Genomic DNA, 22,808 nt, shown 5'->3' with positions numbered 1-22,808 from the left:
GGCGCAATCAAGTTTCATCTTTGACTTTAGACACCCCTCCCCCACCCCATCATCCACTGTAACAATTTGTGTTCGCAACATGCGCCTGGTCTCCCCTCCCTCTGGCCCCCTCCCCCCACCGGAACTCGACCTTTCTCAAAGAATATGTACACTAACACTTGAACATTAACACGCATATGCACGTGTGCAATATGTGGTGTAATGTGTTTTGGGCCATAGCATTAAATTACAACAGGATTGTACGGTTATGAATACATTATAAGTTAGTTATGATGTAATTAAAACAATATTGGATGATAGTCATTTTTTGTGTGTGTTTTGGACTGAGATAAATCATGGGTCAAAATTGACCTTTTGAACACAACACAAGGGTTAAGGATTTATTTGTCATGATATGATGATTACAGATGTATACTTTTGAGAACAGCACCAATAAGAGATAAAGGAAGACTGAATTTATCGCCTGATTAACTTATGTTACTAATTTAGTTTGTCATTTGACAGAATTTGTGTTTGTTTAAATCACTTTTACAACACTTGACTTATAAGTGGGTGATTTTATCTGAATGGTAACCATGTTTCAGTAACCTACAATCCTAACCATGTTTCATTCATTCATGTTAATACAGACGGGAAGAGCAACTTTAACTCAAAATGTTGCACTTTCTATAATCACATATCAAGCAGCTTTTTGAGTTTTAAAGGTTTCAAGCAGGGTTTCCATTCTATCATTTCGGAGAACAGCGAGTTCACATCATGCTGGTTCTCATTCTCGGTCTCTTGGTTTCTGTGCCCTGAATGTAAGAAGAAACTATGACCTCAGCCTATGATCTTAACTCAAGCAAGCGAACACATGTTAGAGTCCCAGAAGGTTTTCTTGTCTTCTGGTTAGTGTGAGCACAAAGGTTTTACAGACAACTCTTCCACTTGGGTATTATTTAATTAGGTCTAACAAAGTCTGGACAGTCTTTATGTTCAATTTTGAGAAAGTGAATTGAAATATTTTGTTAACACACTGTAACATAAAAACATTGTATTGAAATTTAAAGTGTTAAAAAGTTACTGTGCATGCGCCAAAAATCATTTCCCCAGATAATTATTTTTTATTTATAAACATTTATAACATGCTGGATTTAGTGAGTAAATGAAATTGGCAAGCATTGATGACAAACTATAAAACATATATTTGTTTGCACACTTTAATCCTCAGAAAACCAAACAACGTAATCATAATGCAGTATGTGTAATATGAAGTATAAAAGCTGATATGATACATCAGTGTGAATAGTCTGACTGCGTGGCAAATGTGCCACTGAGTACAATACAGTAAGTGCACATAAGTTAAAACCAGGTGTTATGTCAAATTAAATCAATATTTCTAGTGCTTTCAAATGATATTGATCTCTCATGCAGGCAAACAATGATTTCAATTTAATCACACATAACCAAGCAAACCAACCAAAAAAAAAAACATTCAAACCACGGTTTAAGTTCATAAATCACGGACAGATGAAATGGTATAGACAGGTTGGGGTATCAGGGTCTATGGTTGTATTGGGTCTCATGGGGAGGACTCAGTAACAAAGGATGGGATGGAGAGTTTCAGGGGTTATGAGGTCACTCATAGACATTACTTACTGTAATTTGTGATGGCCTTTGGATTTGGGTGGAGGTGGGCTTAATCGTGATGCTACTTGTGATTTTGCTGGTGGCTTTGATAGTAGAATTACTGCAATTTGCAATCACCTGAGTCCTTTGCTCCTGGAGTCCAGGTGTGTTGCACGGACTCAGTGTTTGCGTTGGAGTGCTGATGCTCTGAATGAAGGGGCTCCCTAAGTGAATGTGGATTTTGTTGTCCTCCGTGGTGAAGACGCTCGGCCCAGAGCTGTTAGACCTCTGGATCTGCCAGTTGCTTTGCCTTTCTGGGGTCACACGGAAGACTGCGTGCCCTCCAACAACCTCCAGTGGCTCCGTGGAGAGGGAGCGTTCAGGGGTGCCTGTTGTGACTGACACTATCTGTATAGGTGAAATGGCTCTGTCTGGTGTTACAGAGCCACAAGAGTCTGGAGACATTGCTCTTGAGTATGCAGCCATATTGAAAGGTGATAGGGCCCTGTCTGGTGAATACAGTTCATCGGAGATGGGGGACCCTTTAGATTTCATCAATGGGGAGATGGATTTAGTATTCGGGGATATGGAAGCATTCTGGATGATTGTAATTCTTTGTTTGGGTGGACCTCCACTTGTGGGTATGACGGCAGTGCTGGTGAATGACTGGGTGTTTTCTGTGGTCGGGCTGGTGATCTCTAGCGTTGCTGTGTTATGTCCGTGGTCAGGAGTCACTTTAATGTGCAGAGGCTGCCCAGGACTGTGGGTCAACACCACATCTCCAGGCTGAACGTGGTTGCCATTCTGCCGTGGTTGCCCTTTACCATTCACCTGAAGGGAGGTGTCTTTGTTTTTAACAAACGGGACTCGAGCTCTTCTCAAGTTGTTTAGATTATTTACATTATTTAAAAGTGAGGGGCTGCATTTGGTGAGCTGAAGCTCATTGCTGTAGTTTGCATTCTCCTCTGCTTCGCTCTCGTCGTACAGCTTCCCGTTCACCACAGCACGTTCCAGGGGGGCCATTGTCATTGTACAGTTGGGAGACATTAGGTCCTGGGGCTCTGTCTGAACCTCCTTGGTGGCAACATGAAGGTCTGAAAAGCGCCTTCCATTCATGCCAGGGCGAAGACTTTTGCTAAAGCGTCTATATCTCTCAAGCTCTCTGTTGAGTGTCTCCATTTCTCTGGCCAGTTCTTTGTTTCTGACTTCCTGTTGGGTCAGTTTTCTTTGGAGTGTCGAGTGGTCAGTTTTCATGCGGCAAATGGAGTCCTCTGTCCCCATGTATTCATGGATCTTCTCCTTCAGAGCTGCTACTTCTCTGGTCAAATGACTAGACTTAGCCTCCTCTTCCTTCAAGCGTTTATAAAGAACATGCTCTTGGTTGCACTCTTTCTTTTCAGCCAGCTGGTACTTTGAAAGTTCATTTCTGGATATTTCCAGCTCCTCCATTAATGTTTTACCTTTCTCTTGTTCACTGTTGAATCTTTTCTCCAGTGATTCAAACTCCTCTGTTTTCAAGAGGTCACCTTCCACCACCTTCATGTCTTTTAATTTGTGCCTGAGGCGTTCAACCTCCTGCGTCAAATCCTTTACTTTGTTCTCTTCTTGTTGGAAGCGGTTAGCAATGGGGGATTTGGTGTGGTCCTCTTTAGCTCTGCTTCTCACGTATTCTCTTTCTATGTTCTCAAGCGATTGCAACCTTTTCTTCATCATATTGATCTTAGACTCCAAATCATTGCTCTTCTCCTCTTCAGCACTCAACTTGGCCTTCAAGTCATCCCGTTCCTTTGTAGCGCCACACATTTTGTCCTGAAGCTCAGCCTTTGACCTTAGGGCTTTCTTGCTCTCGTCAATTAGCTTCTCTGTGACCGAGGTCACTTTGTCCTGTTCAGCCTGAAGTTTGCCAGTGCTGTTGTGGACCTTGTTCTCCATTTGCTTGAGCTTCTCTGCCATTGCCTTCCTCTCATCCACCAGCATGACTGTCAAAGTCTTTAACTTGGTCAGATCTTCCTTCAGAGTCAGCTCCGTCTTTCCTAGTTGACTCTCAGCATCCTCCAGTTCTTTGACCCTGACTTTCAAGACTTCCAGCTCACTGGTCAGAACCTGTGACACCGTCCTCTCTTTCTCCAGGTTACTTTTGAGAGAGTTGCATTCTTGTTTGCTCTTGCTGAACGCGTCCTCTAATTTCTCCAAGTCCATAATTCTGTGGTTCAGTTTATCGACTTCAGCCTTCAAGCTCCGGCTTTGAGTGGCCTCTTTCTCCAGTTTCTTGTTCAGGTCCCTGCAGTGGTCCTCCATTCTGATCAACTCTTCATCCTTTCCCTCCATTTCAAGCACCCTTTTACGTAACTCTTCGAGCTCAGACATGAGGCTAGAGTTTCCACACTCGCCACGGCTGATTTTGTCTCTCAGCTCCTGCAGTTCCTCCTCTGCTCTGCGCAGGGTCTTGTTGGTCTCCTCCAGGTCATCAAGCTGCCTGCTGAGAGTGGACAGTTTTTGGCGCAGCTGCCTGTTTTGTGCGTCCTCGCTGGTCAGTTTGGCAGTCATGGTCTCTTGTTCCTGATGGAATCGACCGGAGTGGTCATGCAGCTCCGCCTCCAAGCGAAAGACCTTTTGATCCTCTTCCTGCAGCCGGGCATTAGCTGAGCTCAGCTCCTCCTGGGCTTGCGAAGCAGTGACACTCAGCTCTTGGAACTTTGCTGTTTGTTGTTTCAGCTGCTCAGTCAGACGCTGTTGTTCATCAACCACCATCAACGCAAACGACTTGAGTTTTGTCAGCTCCTCCTTCAGACTTTCAACCTTTTGGTCGTTTTCTTCCTCCTTTCTTTCCTGGTAGGCCTTGTCCTGATCAATTAACAGCTTCAATCTGTACAAAAAACAAAAAAGGGAACCATGAGCAATCCAATTCAGAGCTTGTAAATAGAAATGGCATATCCATTTAAAACATTTGTGAATGTTTAGTGTTGCGAAATTGTTACTTTCCCCTGTTGTTTTGATAACTTCCAGTGAATTCTGGAGCAACACACATTCAAATCATTGATAAAACTAACATGTCAGTCTTCATATGTTATATGTGAAAGGCGCTTAAGAAACTCTACACCCCCACTGTCCTTACCCATTAGGCCCACTTCTCCAAGCCCTGACACATCATAAACACTGTTATTTTCCCTGCATTTCTGCGGAGGACTAACATTTTTATGTCATGGAAAATTCAACACTTCATAAAAAGCATTACTTAAACTCTCTCAGGTTGGTAATCTGAAATACCTGTGGTTACTTTTTTCTTGTTCCCTTGTTGCCAACTAATCCTCCCATGGCTTGGAAACCTACGTTCCTGCTGTACATATTAAGCCTTGAGTTAAACAATCAGTTTCCATCCAGTTGAGGGTATAACACAAGGCCGATTAAGTCCTCTGGGAAATAATTGGGCATGACTGGCATGCAACCAAATGTTGATGTTAACCTCAGGAAATAATGCGAACAGATAAGAGGAGCAATATTGTTTAAAGGACATTTCAAATCAGGATGTTTTTTGATTACATGAATGCTGACATGGAGGAGATTGCACAAAGGCAAGTATAATGGTTATTTGAAGAGAAGGTTTTTGCACATGAAAGCAAGTGGTATGCAATCCTTAAATCTGGAGACCAAACCAAAGGCAGAACAGTACAATAGGTGATATTTATTCAACTACTTCTCATATTTTCTCATGAGTACAGAACACAAACGATGTTAAGGTGCATTGCATGTGTGCCAGTGGATGCAGTTGCAGTTTGTGCCGGGGTCAGTACGTCTGGTACATACATCGCCCAGGCAACAGTCCCGGGGGGGATGTGTGTGCAGCTGCCAGGCATTTCCACACAAATGGCCCCCTGGCATGGAACAATCCTTTAATTAAGGGGTTCCTCTACTACCAACCCGTTACCCCCTCCCTTCTTTAACCACCTACCCTCCCTGTTTTTTCCTGATACATTTAAAGGAATTCCCCCATCTTCTAAAGGCAATTACAGTCCCAGAGTTTATACAGAAATCCCCCCACACACACAAACGCACACTTAGGGATCACTAATTCCACATGTACACTTGGATTGTGGGCCATGATGTAAGTGAGGAAGGGTGGGTCACTTCTCAGCAGTAGAGGGTATATCATTTCTTTCTTCAGTAGCAGCTAAAGGGGGTGGGGTGGGGGGGGGCATGTTTAACTGCATCCATCTGTTTCAATTACATTCAGACCAAACAACATCCTATAAAGTATTATAAGAATGCATATTCATTATGAATGTGGTGTGGTTGGTTACGGAGATGTTTGTGGCTACATTTCCAGAAGCAAATTCACTATTATTACTTATTATGAAATATGCTGTAAACTTTATTTTAAGGGAACCATATCCTGTTAAAACTGAAAATATGTGCCACTCAACCAGATTATATTAAGAGTCTGTTGTTAACAATAATAAGTACATTAACTCGATACTCTTACTTGATACAAATGACTTATTACTTATATGCTGTGACATTATGCAGATATTGTACTGTTCATTATTCAAAAGCTTTATGTACTGCTATTTAGTTTCAGGCTATGAATACAACATACAATAAAGTTGTTAACCCCATCACCAGCTACTACCTACACGTTATTGCGTAGGAAAAGATAATAATGAAATAGATGTTTCATAGTGAAATGGGCCATTCTGCAATATATTTTATTTCTTTGTATTTATAGCAAATTCAGTACCTTTACTTTGACGTAAAGGCCTCATGTTTTTCAGCAGAATGTGTTCGTAGACCCCTTTTTTATTTGATGGTATGTGAGTATTCCGGGTGCTGAGATTATGTTCTCCCTAGCCTTGTTGACTCCATGTGTGCCCTTGTTATTAACTTGCTGTGTTGATAACACATGTACATCATGGTTACTCTCAAGGACTCTGGGTACGAGTGTTGTGCCAGAAGCCTCTACTGAAACATGCATGTGTTGAAAAATGACATTGTTTTTCACAAAGGGTTGTTTGCGTAGAGACACTGAGTTGCTAAGCAAAGCAGGCAGACATCCCACTTGCAAAATGTCGCCTGTATAATCACTGTTTACTCGATCTCTTATCTCGGTCCCTGATGTTTTTCTAGTGAAGTCATCAGCCAAAATAGAAAGAACATGTACTTTGTTTCCTGGTAAGACTTGAAACTGAAATGGATATAAATCCTTTTTGTCATGGACACACACGTAGATGAGTGTATTTGGCCAAAAGAGCCACATCTTAGAACTAGAAAGCAGGGGGGAAAATAGATAGTTACATTTGGTGAAAGAATATTCTGACCCTTAACTAATGCTGGAGACCATTCATTGTTGAATGAGTAGTAGCTCAACCGACCAGCGTCTGCCATAAGTCAGTAGAAGCAGTTGCCATGTGCATTCAGGGAACACATCAACATGACTTATCTTATTATGATCTCATTTGTCCACGTTTCCTTTCCCAATCCGGTTTCATCTCAGTGTCCTAAAAGCGCAGAGATGGCTACAGCTTGAAAGAACATTATTTTGGAGGAATACACTTTAAAGTGCTGCACATAAAGATTGTGACATAGCAGTTTCATGGCTATCAACATTACAAGTCACCTCACCACCCACTCTGTGCAACCTTTGCAATACAAATCATATTCCCCTTTTAAATGCATGACATCATGGGCGTGGATTTGAGTCATTTCGTGGGTTAGCCAAATGTCTTAACTTTACGGGACTGTTTCTGGCTTTGGTGCAAATGTATTTTTGCCTGTTCTTCAAATATAAGCATACATGGCATTAAAAAAGAAAAGGAAACGTCCAGTTGTGAGCCATCAGGGAGTCACAACTAGCCCCAGCTTCACAGAGGGCTTCCCCTCTCTTTACGTGGCTCCTGGAGCTGGAAACTGTGGCTCACCCGCTGCTTAAAGCTGTGTTTCACCTTCCATATGTCATTTCCTAACCACAAGTGATTAGGTCATGTATGTACAGAGCGATATATCCTCATGGCCACCTCCGCTTTAACATGTGGATTGTGGGCCGATTGCCCTCATGTGTGACAGAGTTTGAAAGAGGGGGGAACGCTGATTGATGCTGTGCCTGTACTGAATGTAAAGTCCACACGGGCTAAGTGATATGCCCCAAGAGTGCAATCAACATGTGTGAAATATGTAGCTGTGATATTTATTAACTTCCTGCTAGTGATGAAATGGTTAATAGAGTGTTACCAAAGAAGACATGGGTGTTAACTTTGTGTCCGTAAAAGTTGTGTGAGTTAGATTATGCAGTATTTTCCAAAATGCTGAAAACACATGATGGAAATCCCCCATACAGTCTTTAATACCACACACCATTATCTCCGTAAAAAACATTTGCTGTTTAATGCAGACACGTTCTTATAACGTCTCCTAATTTGACCAATTTCTGTATCAGTTAGAGTTTCATCTTGAATTTCACAGCCACATCCAAGAAATGAGTTCAGCTGACAATAAAAAGCTGTTAAAAGTGCTTAAATATCACAAAATCTGGTTCTAAACAATAATCGGCTGTACTATACATACTATATATATGAAATATAGTTAAATTAGGTTTAATCTAGTTTCTGCCATACCGCATCTATTACAATATCCTTTTTGTTCTACTACACACATGGGACGCCACATGATCCTTACGTTTGAACTAAGTTTTCTACGATTCTGTTACCTTCAGAAATTCCTCCCATGGGCCAGAAATGTGACATGTTTAACACCACTTTCTGATATGAAAAGATATAAATACTGTCTAAATAGTTTATAACTAAGTTTACAATGCAGCATTTTTAAATAGCTTTCCCTTCAGATTCTGAGCAATGAATCCAAATGTGTTTTAGCATTCATTCATCACTAAGCAAAATGGATTGTTCCTTTTTAGGGTTTTACTGGATCTGAGAAGTTGAGTTCCAGATATAGTTTATATATATTTCAGCACGCAAATCAATTCAGTAAATACCATGAGGTACTTACAAAATGAATCTACTTTAGTTACACAATAAAAACATTAAAGCCGAAACAGATTCTATTAAAAACACACCATAAAACTTACAATTAAAAGTACAGAATACCAGCATGGAAGGATGCTACGTTTCAAATGTATCACTAAGCCAAGCCACACAACTCTTTTAAAAAATGACAAATAAGATCTCCGTAGTAATGTTCAGCATGCCTACCTCTGCCAAAGGCTTCCCCAGGTTCACTGCCATAAGCTCATTATCTTGCCGTACAACACCCGACGCTCTACTCTTCCTCTCTGTGTGTGTCTCACTCCCTGAGTAGCTGTAATGTGGTCATTCCTGCAGGCGGCCCAAACAATAAGGGATGTGCTCCCTGCCTATGGACCATTACATCATCACCATGCCCTTATATGGAGCTTTGCATTGCGGAGGCTCGCAAAAAGGGGGTGTGCTTGCTCGCATGTGTAGCTGTGTTTGAGTGCGTCTCCTAAAGTAACTGTTTGACTAAAGGATGTGTCAGTAAAGAGGGAAAGGCTTTTTTTCTCTTGACGTATGTAATGTGTGAAATATCTGCGTGCTCTGTCACTGCTCCGGAGGCAGGGCAGGAGGTGAAGACAGACGAGGAGTTCCAGTTACACTGTTTTCTTCTGGCTCTTGTCAACATAAGTCATTTACTCAGTCAGGACAGGGGAAACAATCTCCTTGAAAAGTTATTAACAAAGCCTTGAGAGAATTCGTAATCGTGATGAAGGACAAGACAAGACTAGACATGTATCTTTTAAAAGTGAAAATTATATTTTTTTGTCGAGATATTCTGACAATTTACAGAAGGGTTAGCAATAACATGCGTGATTTCATTTTAGTAGCATCACAATGTCAGTCTCACTAAGGAAAACAAGTGTATTAGTTTATTGTTCTATTTTCCAGGAATTTAGATTTTCTCCCAATATGTTCCCTTACACAGGCTCTATACAATTATCTTGTATTATTTAGAGTAAGATTTGGTGCATTTTGTCAGTATACATCAGTATTGGAGTAAGTTTACAGATCCTAATCAAGCTGCAAAGTGATAGCCATGCCTTGACAACTTCACAGATTTGTCAAGGCAGAGTATAAAAGTAGTTAAAACTATAGGTAAGTATCAAATTAAAGCTAATCATGTATAATTGCCCCTATTATAAGCAAGAGATTTATTGTTTTTTTTATAAGGGTGAGATATTTCCTTTTTTGGCCCGATATTAGATGAGAAGTTCAGTTAGCTTAGCATAACAACTGGTCACAAAGGGAACCAGTTAAGATCAAATATGAGCCAGCAAGCACCTCTAAAGCTTGTGCTAATAATGACTCCCAAGATAGCCGCGAAAGTGCATTTGTGCAAGTACTTGGTAACTTTCCACCACTAGGAATCCACAGCCAAGGGAGACTATCTGAGGCGAGGCTGGGGTAGTCAAACACCTGTGGGTGTATAAGTGGCTCTGAGCTAATGGCTCCACAAACAAAATAATGGATTTTCAGACAGCAGCGTAATCATATCGTAAGTTAGCACACATTGCATTTTATCAGTGGCACATTGTTCAGCTCACAATGCCTCAGTCTTAACTTCTATTATCAGATTGCTCTAACGTTACTCAAACATTTCAAATACAATAACTTGTGACTAAATCCATCTTTTGAAAGTCTTAACACTGTGCGTCATCTATTTTCATGTGATGGGAGCAAATTGATAGTGAGGTTATTGCTTAGCTGTCAGTGTTTCTATTGTTAGGAGAAAAATGTGGTGGTTTCAGCCAGAATGTTGCAGTTCCAACTCATTCCAGCCGTGCTAGACAATAATAAGGGCAAGACTGTTCCTGTTCCATGCCTACTAAATGAAATATCTCATGGCTTTACAATGACTGAGGTCACCGTTACAACCTATGTTTGCCAACCAACCTGAGGGACGCAGAGATTTGCTGGATGAATTGAATGCTTCACTTGGCAGGGTTTTCATGTAAGAATACAAAAAGACAGCATATACCTTTGACCCGCATCAACTACGTCATCTAACCTGGCTTCATGATTTGACTGAATGTTTGCCAACAGCTACGCAGCACAATTACAAGTCCCTGGTTGTTCTCTCTCTGTGCTATCATTCATTTCCAGCCTGATGTAATCACACATCAGACGTAGAATAATGATAGGAAACGAGGCTTGTGTTTAGCTTTAAGTCCACAAGCATCTACTAACCATTGTAACCAACTTCTGGAAAACTTTTGAGTCCAGAAATGTCAAACAGAAAGCTAACATCTCTGGCCAAGAGTACTGCAAGCTAAATGTAATTAGGTGTTCTCCAAATGTTGACGAATCCTCAGCGTACACACTGTGACCTAAGGTTGTTTAGTGGCAGATGGAGCACTTTCGTGAGCCGCAGCTGTAGCCAGACACGACGTGCAACAAATTCCTTATAAGAGGTAAACCGAAAACATGTGTCCCGGTGACTTATGTAAAAAGCTTGCAATCAATCTCAGCCTTTTCTACCAATTGTAGGAGACCATTGTTGGATGATAATGTATAACGCTGTGTGTAAAAGTTTGGATGGCCAGCGCCAATAGAAGCCAACGATGGCATTTCTTTTTGGTGAGGAACTTGCCATGTTGCCTTTGCAAACAGTTTCGAGAATACTGCAAGTCTTAAACTTGTCATTCAATACGCTCTGACGGGGTAGACTTTTCTTAAAGCGCCATATGTCAAATGTGTTGTTGACGGCCAAAGGCCAGGGGATCAGAGGCTGGAGGAGTACTAAAACAATGACATGGTATCAACTCTTCCTTGCCTCTCACAAAAAAACATGTCTTATGTCAGCTTGTAAGCATGACAACTCGATTGCCGAGAGAGCCATTTTCCCTGAACCACACTCAAGCCTTGAAAGTGGTATTCTAATACTCTGCAAATGGGAATTGGGGAACTGTAGTGCACACTTGGTTCAAGTAGGATTGATTTCAGGCAATTTAAAACACAATATGTCAGTGTCACAGAATCCAACAACTGCTGACCTCCAGCTCCAAACTATAATTGTGTGTTCTCTGCCATTTCCTTGCAACAAACTGTTCTTGGAACAAACAATTCGTAGATTCTATTTCTGGATGTGGACATATTCGGGTACTGTATACATGAAACATATGTTTGGGCTCAAACACAAGAGCAGGCCACACAAACATGTTTGCTGTGACAAGCTTCTGCCAAATGACAAATAGTGGGGGGATGATGATTTATTATGTAACCCCTACGGGATGGCTATCGCGCTGACAATACACAAAAGAATGTCAAGGTTTGGGATTGGATTTGCCTGAGCTACGTGTGCAAGGCGGTCATTAAATCACAAAGCATGGTCCTTCGGCATTTCAACATGCTGGAACTTTGAAAAGTATACAAACGACTAAATATGAGCTCCACGGATGAATGAAAAGATGTATCTGCTCAATGAAGTAGCAAAGGATGTGTCATTGGAGAGACTAGTCCACCAGTTCAGACCGACATAATTACTTTTCTCAAAAAACACAGCTTTAGGGCGTCTTTGTGGCTTCAAATCCCTACCATATAATTGCAAAGTTTCATTTCTGAGTGGGGACCTGTGTTGCATGTCTTCCTCTCTCCAAGTGTAGTCTCTAGAGTCTATATCTACATTGTCACCATCCAATCAAAAAGCACCAGAAAAGATTTCTCAAAGAAAAACACAGTGAGGTCCAAAGATCAACTTTAACCACTGCATTATACTTATTATACTATATTGAAGTGCTAGCGCATATACTTGGTCAACGGCTGAATGTTTTTCTGACAAAAGTCAAGAGGAAGGTGGAAATTAAACCATAATGACTTTCTTAGATCTCATAGATATATTAGTGCATTTCTATTCTCTTGTTTAATGCTTGTTTTTAGGTTTGTGCTAAAGAACAACAACTAAGTGAAAAAACGATTTGAATGAGCTCTCTGAAGTATTTTATCACCAATACCAATACAAGTCAGTGTAGTCAAGGTAAGACATTTCAGGGGACACAACCATGAGAAAACACATTTGTTAAGGGGAAAGGATCTTTAAGGTTACGAGACTCAAGACATGATATGAGATATCTCTGATTTCCGTTACAGTCCCCGTCAAAAGATGACAGCTGTTCGTATGAGCAGATATAAGTGTTGCTCCCAGATCAGACACCTGTGAGAGAGTGTGTGTGTGTGTGTGTGTGTGTGTGTGTGTGTGTGTGTGTGTGTGTGTGTGTGTGTGTGTGTGTGTGTGTGTGTGTTGTGTGTGTGTGGTGTGTGTGTGTGTGTGTGTGTGTGTGTGTGTGTGTGTGTGTGTGTGTGTGGTGTGTGTGTGTGTGTGTGTGTGTGTGTGTGTGTGTGCACCGGCTGGTATCCGATATCTAGCATGAATCTGATAAACCATTAATGAGCAAACCAGATGGAAGCGAGGGATTTACTCAGTCTGCCTCAGTGTGTGCATGTGACACATTTCAAGATGTTCTTTTGGAGCAGCAGAACCAGACAAAGTCATTTGTCATCAAGATATTGTAACTGTGCCCCCGTACACTCAGCGCTGTCTGACACACACATGCTTGGGCCTGATTACCTGACATACACACGTGACATCACCGCCTTGTAATCAAATCCATATGGCTTCGTGCCTCTTCTCTCAGTCTGTCTCTATCTCTCACTGGCATTCTTTCACTCTTTTTATCCACCTATGACTTTGCCTCCACATTCTTCTTACTGCTTGTTTTTCTTTTTAAACATTCTTTGCTCTTGTCCTTGTCGACCGCCTCTGTCTGTCTCTTGTTTCTGATCTCAGCCTGCGCCTCAGCATGGGCTTCGCTGTTAAACTGGAAGTGATTTTGATTGCCAAGCTCCAACCCTCATGCGGACGTTTGCTGGCCTTTTATGGCCAAAATCTGCTTTTACGGCCATTCTGTGGCTCAAGACCTTTTGCTCATGTTGTGATCAAATGTAGCAGAGTCCAAAAAGTTGCTATTGCCTGTCAGGTGTTGGCTTGATTCGTCTGTGTTCTCCCTCTTTAACCTGCATTCTCTTTTGTCATGTTGTTTTATGAAATGTCTCAATCTTAAACTATATTAGTCTGTGCACAAGTCATGTACTTTTTAATTAAAAGTTGACCTTGACCTATCATCCCCTTTTTCCAGTTGTAACACGGGGAGGTTTGTCGAACTAAATATGTCTATAATCCTCATAAAAACATTTTATGTTTTACTGGGTTATTTTTCTATTCCAGATATGTGTCACTCACATTCATTCCTTTCAAAAAGGAGCTGTGTGAAGCTACTGCGTTTAAGTCTCAGAAAATGCATTGTTTTAGGCAACAGCTGTTAAAAACCATACATGTGTTATTTTCTGTTGAGTCTGAATGTACCTGTCTCCATAACTCACTGTCTTTGTTACATAACAAGGTTCTTTTTTTTAAAGAATATCTCATGCAACCTCGAGAAACCCATACAGTATTTTACATGTACATGTTGTTCTCTTGGGGGAGTTATTTTATGATTAGAAATCCAAATGTCCTATTCTCTGTAAATATTGGGAGTACAGTACAATGTTATTCATCTACCATTCCAGACTACATTGGTTACAAAGTGTAGACAACACAGCCAATATTTCTTAGATCTTGACAGAAAAATCTTTCCCAAAGCCGTCGATGGGAACAAATAGTTGGCCATACCCAACCCGCATTACAAATGAATAACGTCAGATGTTATAAACTACAGGCCTGTCTCTCTACTCCCGTTCCTGTCTAAATCACTTGAACGCGCTGTCTTTAAACAACTCTCCTGTTATCTCAATCAGAACAACCTTCTGGATCCGCACCAGTCTGGTTTCAAGGCAGGTCACTCCACAGAAACTGCTCTCATTGCTGTCACTGAGGAACTGCACACTGCCAAAACTGCATCCCTCTCCTCTGTCATCATCCTTTTGGACCTGTCTGCTGCATTCGACACGGTGAACCATCAGATCCTCCTTCGCACTCTCCAAAAACTTGGAGTTTCAGGCTCTGCACTTTCCCTCCTCACCTCATACCTCAAAGACCGTACCTACAGGGTGACTTGGAGAGGGTCTGAGTCCGACCCTTGTCAATTAACTACAGGGGTCCCTCAGGGCTCTGTTCTTGGTCCCCTCCTCTTCTCCCTGTACACAAACTCGCTCGGATCAGTCATTAGCCCGCATGGTTTTTCATACCACTGCTACGCTGATGACACCCAACTAATTCTGTCCTTTCCCCGCTCAGAGATCCAGGTCGTCGCACGCATCTCGGCTTGTCTAGCTGACATCTCTCAGTGGATGTCTGCTCATCACCTCAAGCTCAACCTTGACAAGACTGAGCTGCTCTTCCTCCCGGGAAAAGATTGTCCCACTCTTGACCTAACAATCAACATCGGCACCTCAGTTGTTTCCCCGACTCAGACTGCAAGGAATCTGGGTGTGACCCTAGATAACAACCTGTCCTTCACTGCAAACATCGCTGCTACAACCCGTTGCTGCAGATACACGCTTTACAACATCAGGAAGATACGTCCCCAGCTGACTCAGAAAGCGACGCAGGTTCTGGTCCAGGCTCTCGTCATCTCACGCCTAGACTACTGCAACTCCCTCCTGGCTGGTCTACCTGCATGTGCCATCCGACCTCTGCAGCTCATCCAGAATGCAGCGGCTCGTCTGGTCTTCAACCTTCCTAAATGTTCCCACACCACGCCGCTCCTCCGCTCCCTTCACTGGCTTCCGGTAACTGCTAGAATCCACTTCAAGACACTGGTACTTGCTTACCATGCTGTGAATGGATCTGGCCCTTCGTACATCCACGACATGGTTAAACTGTACACCCCAGCGCGTGCACTACGCTCTGCATCAGCCAAACGACTCGCTGCGCCCTCGCTGCGAGGGGGACCCAAGTTCCCATCAGCAAAAACACGTGGGTTTGCTGTCCTGGCTCCAAGATGGTGGAATGAGCTCCCCATTGACATCAGGACAGCAGATAGCTTGCACATCTTCCGGCGCAAACTGAAAACTCATCTCTTTCGACTCCACTTCGAGCGATAGAACTATTAACAAAGCACTTATATACTAATAAAGGACTGGCTTATCTAAAGCCAGTTGAGTAGCACTTGAAATGTTTGGCTCTATGAAACCTGATGTACTTATATGATTCTGTTTTCTTCAAGGTTGTATCTTCCTGGTTGAATGTACTTATTGTAAGTCGCTTTGGATAAAAGCGTCAGCTAAATGCAATGTAATGTAATAACGTCATCCCACCATGGAGGGATATAAGATTATAGGCAGTTTCAGATTGAAGGGCTGGACCAGGTAGACAGGCTGTAATTTACTCACTAACAACAGCTATTGCATAACAAAGGATCACACGTGAAATGAGAAAGTAAGAGAGGTGTCTGTGTGAAGTCCACAGGCCAGGCGTGCTTCAGTTGGTACAGCTGAGAAGCATTACGGCTCCCGCACTTTGATGTAAATCGCCATCATTTGAGGTTGTTCCCATCAATGTTTGCACAGACTTGGTGGCTTTACAGCTAAGGGGCTATGCAGCAAGCAGCAGCCATTACTTGTACTGAGTGGCAAGTCTCTGCATCAGATAGAAAGATCAAATACTACCTATATAAAGATATTTCCTTAATCTTTCCACAACTGCACAAGTACCCCTGAAGCTCATGTACTTGGCAGCAAAGTCACAGGAGGAAGGGAAGTGTCAAACACATCTCAAAGACACACATACATGCAGTAATCTGTCCATCTGCAGGTGAGCAGGGTAGATCTGCCTCCAGAGACTCTTTGATGCTTTCCTGATGGATTAGCATTGATCTCAAACAGTCTGTGGAGGCGCACCAGAGAGACTCTCTAATCAGATTTCAAGGAGCTAACACGCTCAAGTTGTCAAGTTATAAAGCCCCCTGATATATTTCACACCTGTGTGTTTGTAGATTTACCTGGTAATCTATTCTTTTTGAACTATTAAAAGTGTATTCTCACATCTATATCATGAACACCCGGCCGCACCTCTTTCCTAATCAGCCCCTCAGCCAAACAAAAGGTTGTGTTTAAGCATTTAAAGATTACTGCACTTCAAAGCCTGCAGCGCCGGGGCTGTGTTTAAAGGGGACAGCGTCTAAATGCTGGTTCAGCCTGGAAAAATGACAGTGTGACCACCAGCCAATGTCTTGGGAAATGCATAGTGTTTAAACTGCAGTCTATCCCACCTACTCTTTCCAACACTTTTTCTTGTCTTCTGGTGAAGTTCTCAAGTCTTACATCAGTGCTGTGTATTCTACTCCTACTTGGATACGGACCCCATTTACTCATTCTCTGACTTATCTACAAACACTGTCCAACATCTTTAAACACAGGAAATGGCTTTCCTAATATGATCATCCTTTCATAACTGTATTATTGGAGAAATAAATCCGCTGTAGTGATGGGGGTGTCACCACATTCCTATTTCAACACTAGCCTGATGAAGTGGAGAAACTAAATTCTGGCGTTAGCATCATCACAGTGTGTTAAACTGTGCCTATTTAGGGTGTTCAGCGAGAATCGTGAGACTTTTCTTTCTTACATCAGTTCCATTTTGATGCCAACACCTTCTGTAGAAAGCATACCCCGTGGCGGCTCAAATTCCAGTTCAGTTTGAGTCGCCGAGAGGCTAAGCTTGGCTATACACTGTGATGCGTTTACAAAGAGAAAGTCCATACTGAAGCAAGATCGTTTTACAAAATGTAATAAACAAAATCAAAACGCAGTAACTACGGACAAAACGGTCAACAGAAAAAATGACAGCACAAGCTCACCCTCTGTCATCCGCACTCGACATGAAACAGGTGACTTGTATAGACAAACCATGTGACAATTACTGGAAGTACTCAACAAACAAATAAAAGTGACATAAACAAATAATAATACAAATAATTAACTTGGGCTAAGTAGCATTATGGCACCTCCAACTATGTTGAAGGTTGCTGCCTCAATTCAATGTGATTTTGATCCTAAATTCAAAACCTTTGTAGTTCACCTGGAAGTAGTAGTGAAATTGAGCTTTTGCATTGTTATTTTTTGGAACCAAAGTGACTCGTTAGGATGAAGCTAAGTGCAATAAACGCTGATAAATATATTTGTAAATGGCCAACAATTAACTTTCATGAATTGAAGACGCACTGTGTCGGCTAAAGTTGTCATAGGAGCAGCTGGACAACACCATGTTAGGGACCAGTCTATCACACATGCTCTGTCAATGGGAACATAATGGATTGTGGTATTAGTCATATCCGATTCTCTGTGTATAAAATGAGACCTTCAGATGTACTAAAGTGCGTTTCCATCCATCTATCGTTCTGCCTGTGCCACCACGTTGTCTCCGTCTATGACACACCCCTGATGAAACTCTCCAGATGTCCCACTCCATCATTTATCTGAACCGTCCCATAACCCTTTGGCTCTGTTCCCTTCCATAGAAGAGCCAGACCTCAGATGACCTGTGTATCTCAGTAATAACACACATCAGCGGTTCGAAAGAAACGACAGGTCATGCTGTTACTTTAACTGGAAAAATGCTATCGGATTAAAACGTACAAATATGTGTTCTGTAAATCGGCAAATCGTTTCCTCATTCCTTCCAAACAACCCACATGACGGTTATGTAAACAATCCATCCGTGTAACTGGAGCTGAGACAAAAATGACGAAACAAATGTAAAAACATTTCAGCTATATTTAAACATTTCTAGTAATGTTTAATATGATGTTCCTGCCGTCCACTGCCTGCTATAACAACTTCCTTTCCATGATTTATTAGAAACGTTGTCCCTCCCTTTCACCATTTCTCGTCTTCCTCTCTTTTTCTTTTCCTCCCTTGGTGTTCTCTCAGCCAGATGCTCTCTCACCCGGGACCCTCCCACTCGCTGCTCACCTCTTTGTGTTCAGGAGGAATGTAAAGGATAGTGATTTTGGATGCAGGGTGTGACGCTAGAATTGACTTAAGTGAGGCAGAGCTGTGATAGTCTATGTGATCATCTGTCTCAGTGGGTGTGTTGGCGTGACATCACTCCCCCCCCCCCCCCCCCCCCAGTGCGCTCACTGGGGGCGTTTTAGGATACTGGACAAAAGCTCTTTCTAATGTCTGCTCACTTCCTGTCCATGCGTGCATCCTTTATTAATGTAATGTAATGCAGTGACTTGGCCACTGGCCTCACATTGTCTCTGAATTAAATTGAGAAGAAGCAGACTCATACCATTTAGTCATCGCGTCATTGCTTCAAAATCTCAGAGATTGTTTTATGTCATCCCAATATCTGTATTTGTTGTCTCAACATCATCCCTTGAAAAGACATGTTTTATCTTGGCTATGTGTCATCCTTTGATCTCCCGTGGGTTGCTTTGTCACTAGAGAATGATTGTCCTGGGGAGGAGGTCATATATAATTGAATGTATTGGTTTCAGTTTAACTTGACTCCCATGTGGAACCAGATCCTATCCTAGTATAGAGCATAGTGATTGTAGTACACACATAGAATACAGCTTAGTTTTCAACATTGTATTGTACACAGTAGTATTCTCATATAAAGCATAGACACTATAGTCAAAACAGTAGTGTACAATGTACTTTTGCAGTTGTCTGATAACAGTGATTATATAATAATGGACGGATTGTGCAGGATGTCCTGTGTCTCACCAGTTCGGCCAACTTAAGGTAATGGCAACCGAAAAAGACCAAGAGAAATTAAGTACACAACTTAAATAGTTTGACGTCATGTAAAATCGATGGAATAAAGGAATACATGAATACATCCATCTCCATATGTGTGTACTGAAGCCAGTAAACGGATATCTGTCCCTAGTATTCTTTAGGTCACCTTTTTCATTCTGCAACCTGGTTTGAAGAGGTCAAATCTGCTCCATTTTGTAGCTGCTTTAACCGTGACTTTACACCAAGCCACTCCATAACATCTGAAACCTCTCAGGGAAGCAAATGAAGGAGCATGTTAGGGACACTGTGGTAAAGTGCAGCCATGGCGTTTCAGTGTCCCTGTGACAGAAAACACTTCTAAAGTTGATGAAGTGCACTGGTGGGATACCTCAGTGCATGTCAAGGGGCTGCGTGAAAGCCTCCCATCAGCAGCGTTATTAATGAAAGGCCTGAATGTTGGACTTCAGCCCGTCACTTGTCTGGGTGATGTCACCGTCTGCAGAGACACGACTAGTCTCACCTCAGTGACTGAACACAACAGATGGCTCACATCTGGAGGGATTCCAGAGAGGCATTTTAGCACTGAGGATTATGAGGTTTAGCTTTGTCCAGTGTTGATGAGGATCAATGGTGATTCTCTTTTCTTTTAGTGCAATTAGCTCTGGCAGGATGCCTAGCCTTGAGAGGTTTTACGAGATATTTCAGAAATGTAACATCTGGATCTTTAAATACACTTCTGTCCTCTTCTGTTCTGAGTTATCCAATGACATGTTTGCAAATGTTAAAGTTGTATTATTTAGCTGCCCCATTAGATTTGGGTTTGGCGAGCAAAGTCTTTCATTCTTTTTAAAGATAGTTATACAAGGAAGGATTATGATTGATCTCTGCATGCCACTCAGCTCCACCTGTGTACTTTGGGCTTAACTGGGGCTCTAAAACATTGTCCAAATTAACCCTAAAATAACTTTTTGAGCCAACTTCCCATCAAATGCCTACCTTTCAACCTTTAGTCTCACAAATGCGCACTGAGCCGTTGTGTACAAATGGTTGTATATTTGTGTGTTGGCTCTAAACTAAATCAGTTTTTCATTTGATCCTAAAAATTGCATTTCATTTCCCTCTTCCCAGCAAAAGAAAAGCTTCCAATTGAAATGCAATATACACATTTGGATGCCATCCAGTCCCTCTGAAACGACACCAAGGCCTAACTGAGCAAAAAGGATAAGCAGCTGAACCCATTTTTTTATATTCCAGGCTGAGCATAAACTGGCTGTAAAATAAGGCTTGTCGAAATGTGAGCTCATCATTTTCTTTGTTTAAAAAAAAAGGAGTGGGCTTTCGAAATGAGCTCACGCTGTACTTACATTACATTAAAGAGATCCAGGCATAGCATTTATTCTCCCTCTTGTGTCCTGACTGCAGGTACCCTGGTACACTGTAACAAAACATCAGTGTCTTTCTGAAGGAATGAGATAAGAAGCCTGGCTTTATTCATCCAGGAGACTACAAAATAAATCTAACGTAAAACATTGAACGTTACACTCGGCTCTTTTCAGAAGCCTCGTAAGGGTTTTAGTATCCAACCTTCCTTGTCTCTTTGCTGACAGGCATACTTCCTCTTTCTCCTACTTCACTAGAGGCTCTTGAAACTGGATCGACCCTCCAAACTGTTTTTCCGCCCTTTAGTCATACAACCCACCCAGCCTTTTCTGCCAGCACTAGTTGCTTGGTTTCAATCCCAAATCTCTTGAGAAGTCAGCCACTGGACTTTGACAAATGTCTGATTTCATCCCTGGCTTTTATTGTGTACAAGCGATCTTAAATCCTGCTGCAAAATATTATCTCGCCACGTCTTAATCCTTTAATGTTGCAATGATATCAAACAATGTGCCAGCGTTCACTGAGGCTGCCAGGTCAACCCAACTCCAAGATTTCCAAGTCAAACTAAATTGACTGCTTAACTACATTTTGGAATAATGCATTGTAATTGAGGTTTTGGGTTAGGATCAGAAAGGCAGTTTCACTCTGGAAATGACTTCTAGGATGAATGCGGTTGGCTGTTTTGGGCAGAGGAAGGTGGACGTTTTTTTGTTGTTGCAGCTAAAGAAGTGTATTCCACATCGTCGTCGTGAATATATCTTATCAAGCAGTGGCAAATAAGTTAGCTTGGCACTGCTAGTCTCCCTCCATAAAAAGGCTGCATTTGGTTTTATTTTAAGTCATGCATTGTATTGAGAGTTAAATTACATTCCTGCAATGTTTTACGTAAAAGATTACTCTTTTATGAAAAAGATTTCTCACAAAATGACTCACAGATAGTTTAAAAAATGTCCTCCCTCTTTGCTATTGAGGGATAAGGTGTGTCTGAAAAGATAATGTTTACCTTTGTAGCTCAACCCTGAAAAAGAGCAGTGCCAGCTATTCTCCAGTCTCATAAGCTAACAGGAAAACCTTCTCATCAATCATCTCCAGCACCTTCCATCGGATCTGGGCTGAGGGAATTTAAAACCCAACCGTGGCTCTTATTTCCTGGGCAGTCTGAGCGTCTTGTCAATATCCCAGGATGCACTGCGGCAGGGTGGTCCCTTTGACAGCTCTCTATTGTTCCCTGCCAAACAGTCAATCCCCAAGTTTAAAAAGTCGGTTTCCATATCACATCCTGACACTGGACCACCTCGACTGGTTCTCTCGCAGTGATTTTGTCACCCCCACGATAACCATAAAGTCACTTCTTACTTTCTCTTCCTCAATATTTGATACGTAACCCGGGGATTTTAACAGTTAAAAGTTGATGATGAATGTTAAAGAATGTACAAATATAATTCCAACTTCCTTAGCTGCAAATAAAAGGCTGTAAACTGCCATAAACCTTAAATAGTAGCTTTGTTTTTCCAGACAAACTTCGTCAGGGAAAAGTAAATGAAGCCCTAAATGTCCCATAATGAACAGTTACCACCTCCAAATCAGGTGCTTCCTGAAGTTACATGAGCAATTTCAATTTTACACAGTTCCCATAAAATCCCTCCAGACACAATGACTCAATAAATAATATATGTACAGTTAAAATAGCAAAAGGTTCAAAGATAAGCTAAATCTCCATCCCCTGTGTGTTTATACCAAAAATGTTCAGCTTGATATAGACTTTTATGCTTCTATGTTGTTTAGTTTTTTGTGGTTGTGTTGTTGTACCCAGTTGAAGTAAAGGTGGTGTGGAAAGCTCCAACACAGGAAAGTGAAAGCAACAATGGTGGCATACAGTAAATCACTAATGCTGCAGAGGAAGAAAGATAAACAAAATAGGTATTTTTTGCGCCAAATACAGTCCCATGGTTTATCTGACTCTTCCTCCCAGTGGGTGAAACAGGATATGACGTAATGAGTTGTGTTCAAATGAGCGTATGTATTAGACTCATCTGCCATGGTCTTGCCGTAAAAACACATTTTCTAAATATAGACGTCGACACAATTGGACTTCTTTTTGCGCCCAGTTTAACT

The 22,808-nt window shown here is 41.7% G+C and overlaps 1 protein-coding gene across 3 annotated transcripts in view; it reads right to left on the bottom strand.

Moving 5' to 3' along the window:
• The window catches only part of filip1l (filamin A interacting protein 1-like), a 59,779-nt gene that overhangs the window by 5,278 nt on the left and 31,693 nt on the right, over positions 1 to 22,808 (bottom strand). The window contains exons 1-2 of one of the 3 annotated variants that reach the window (XM_034217029.1): positions 21,697 to 21,993; positions 1,639 to 4,474 (exon numbers count right to left, since the gene is read on the bottom strand). In XM_034217029.1, coding sequence (XP_034072920.1) covers positions 1,639 to 4,359 — 2,721 coding nt within the window. In that variant the 5' untranslated portion in view covers positions 4,360 to 4,474; positions 21,697 to 21,993. Of the gene's footprint in view, positions 1 to 1,638; positions 4,475 to 8,807; positions 9,035 to 21,696; positions 21,994 to 22,808 lie in introns of those variants that run through there. The other 2 variants (XM_034217028.1, XM_034217027.1) reach the window with 2 other exon arrangements.

Source organism: Gymnodraco acuticeps, unplaced genomic scaffold (genome assembly GCF_902827175.1).
Source record: "Gymnodraco acuticeps unplaced genomic scaffold, fGymAcu1.1, whole genome shotgun sequence".
NCBI lineage: Eukaryota > Metazoa > Chordata > Actinopteri > Perciformes > Bathydraconidae > Gymnodraco > Gymnodraco acuticeps.
The sequence above is the reverse complement of the archived record's forward strand: the minus strand, read 5'-3'. Positions and strand labels throughout refer to the sequence as shown.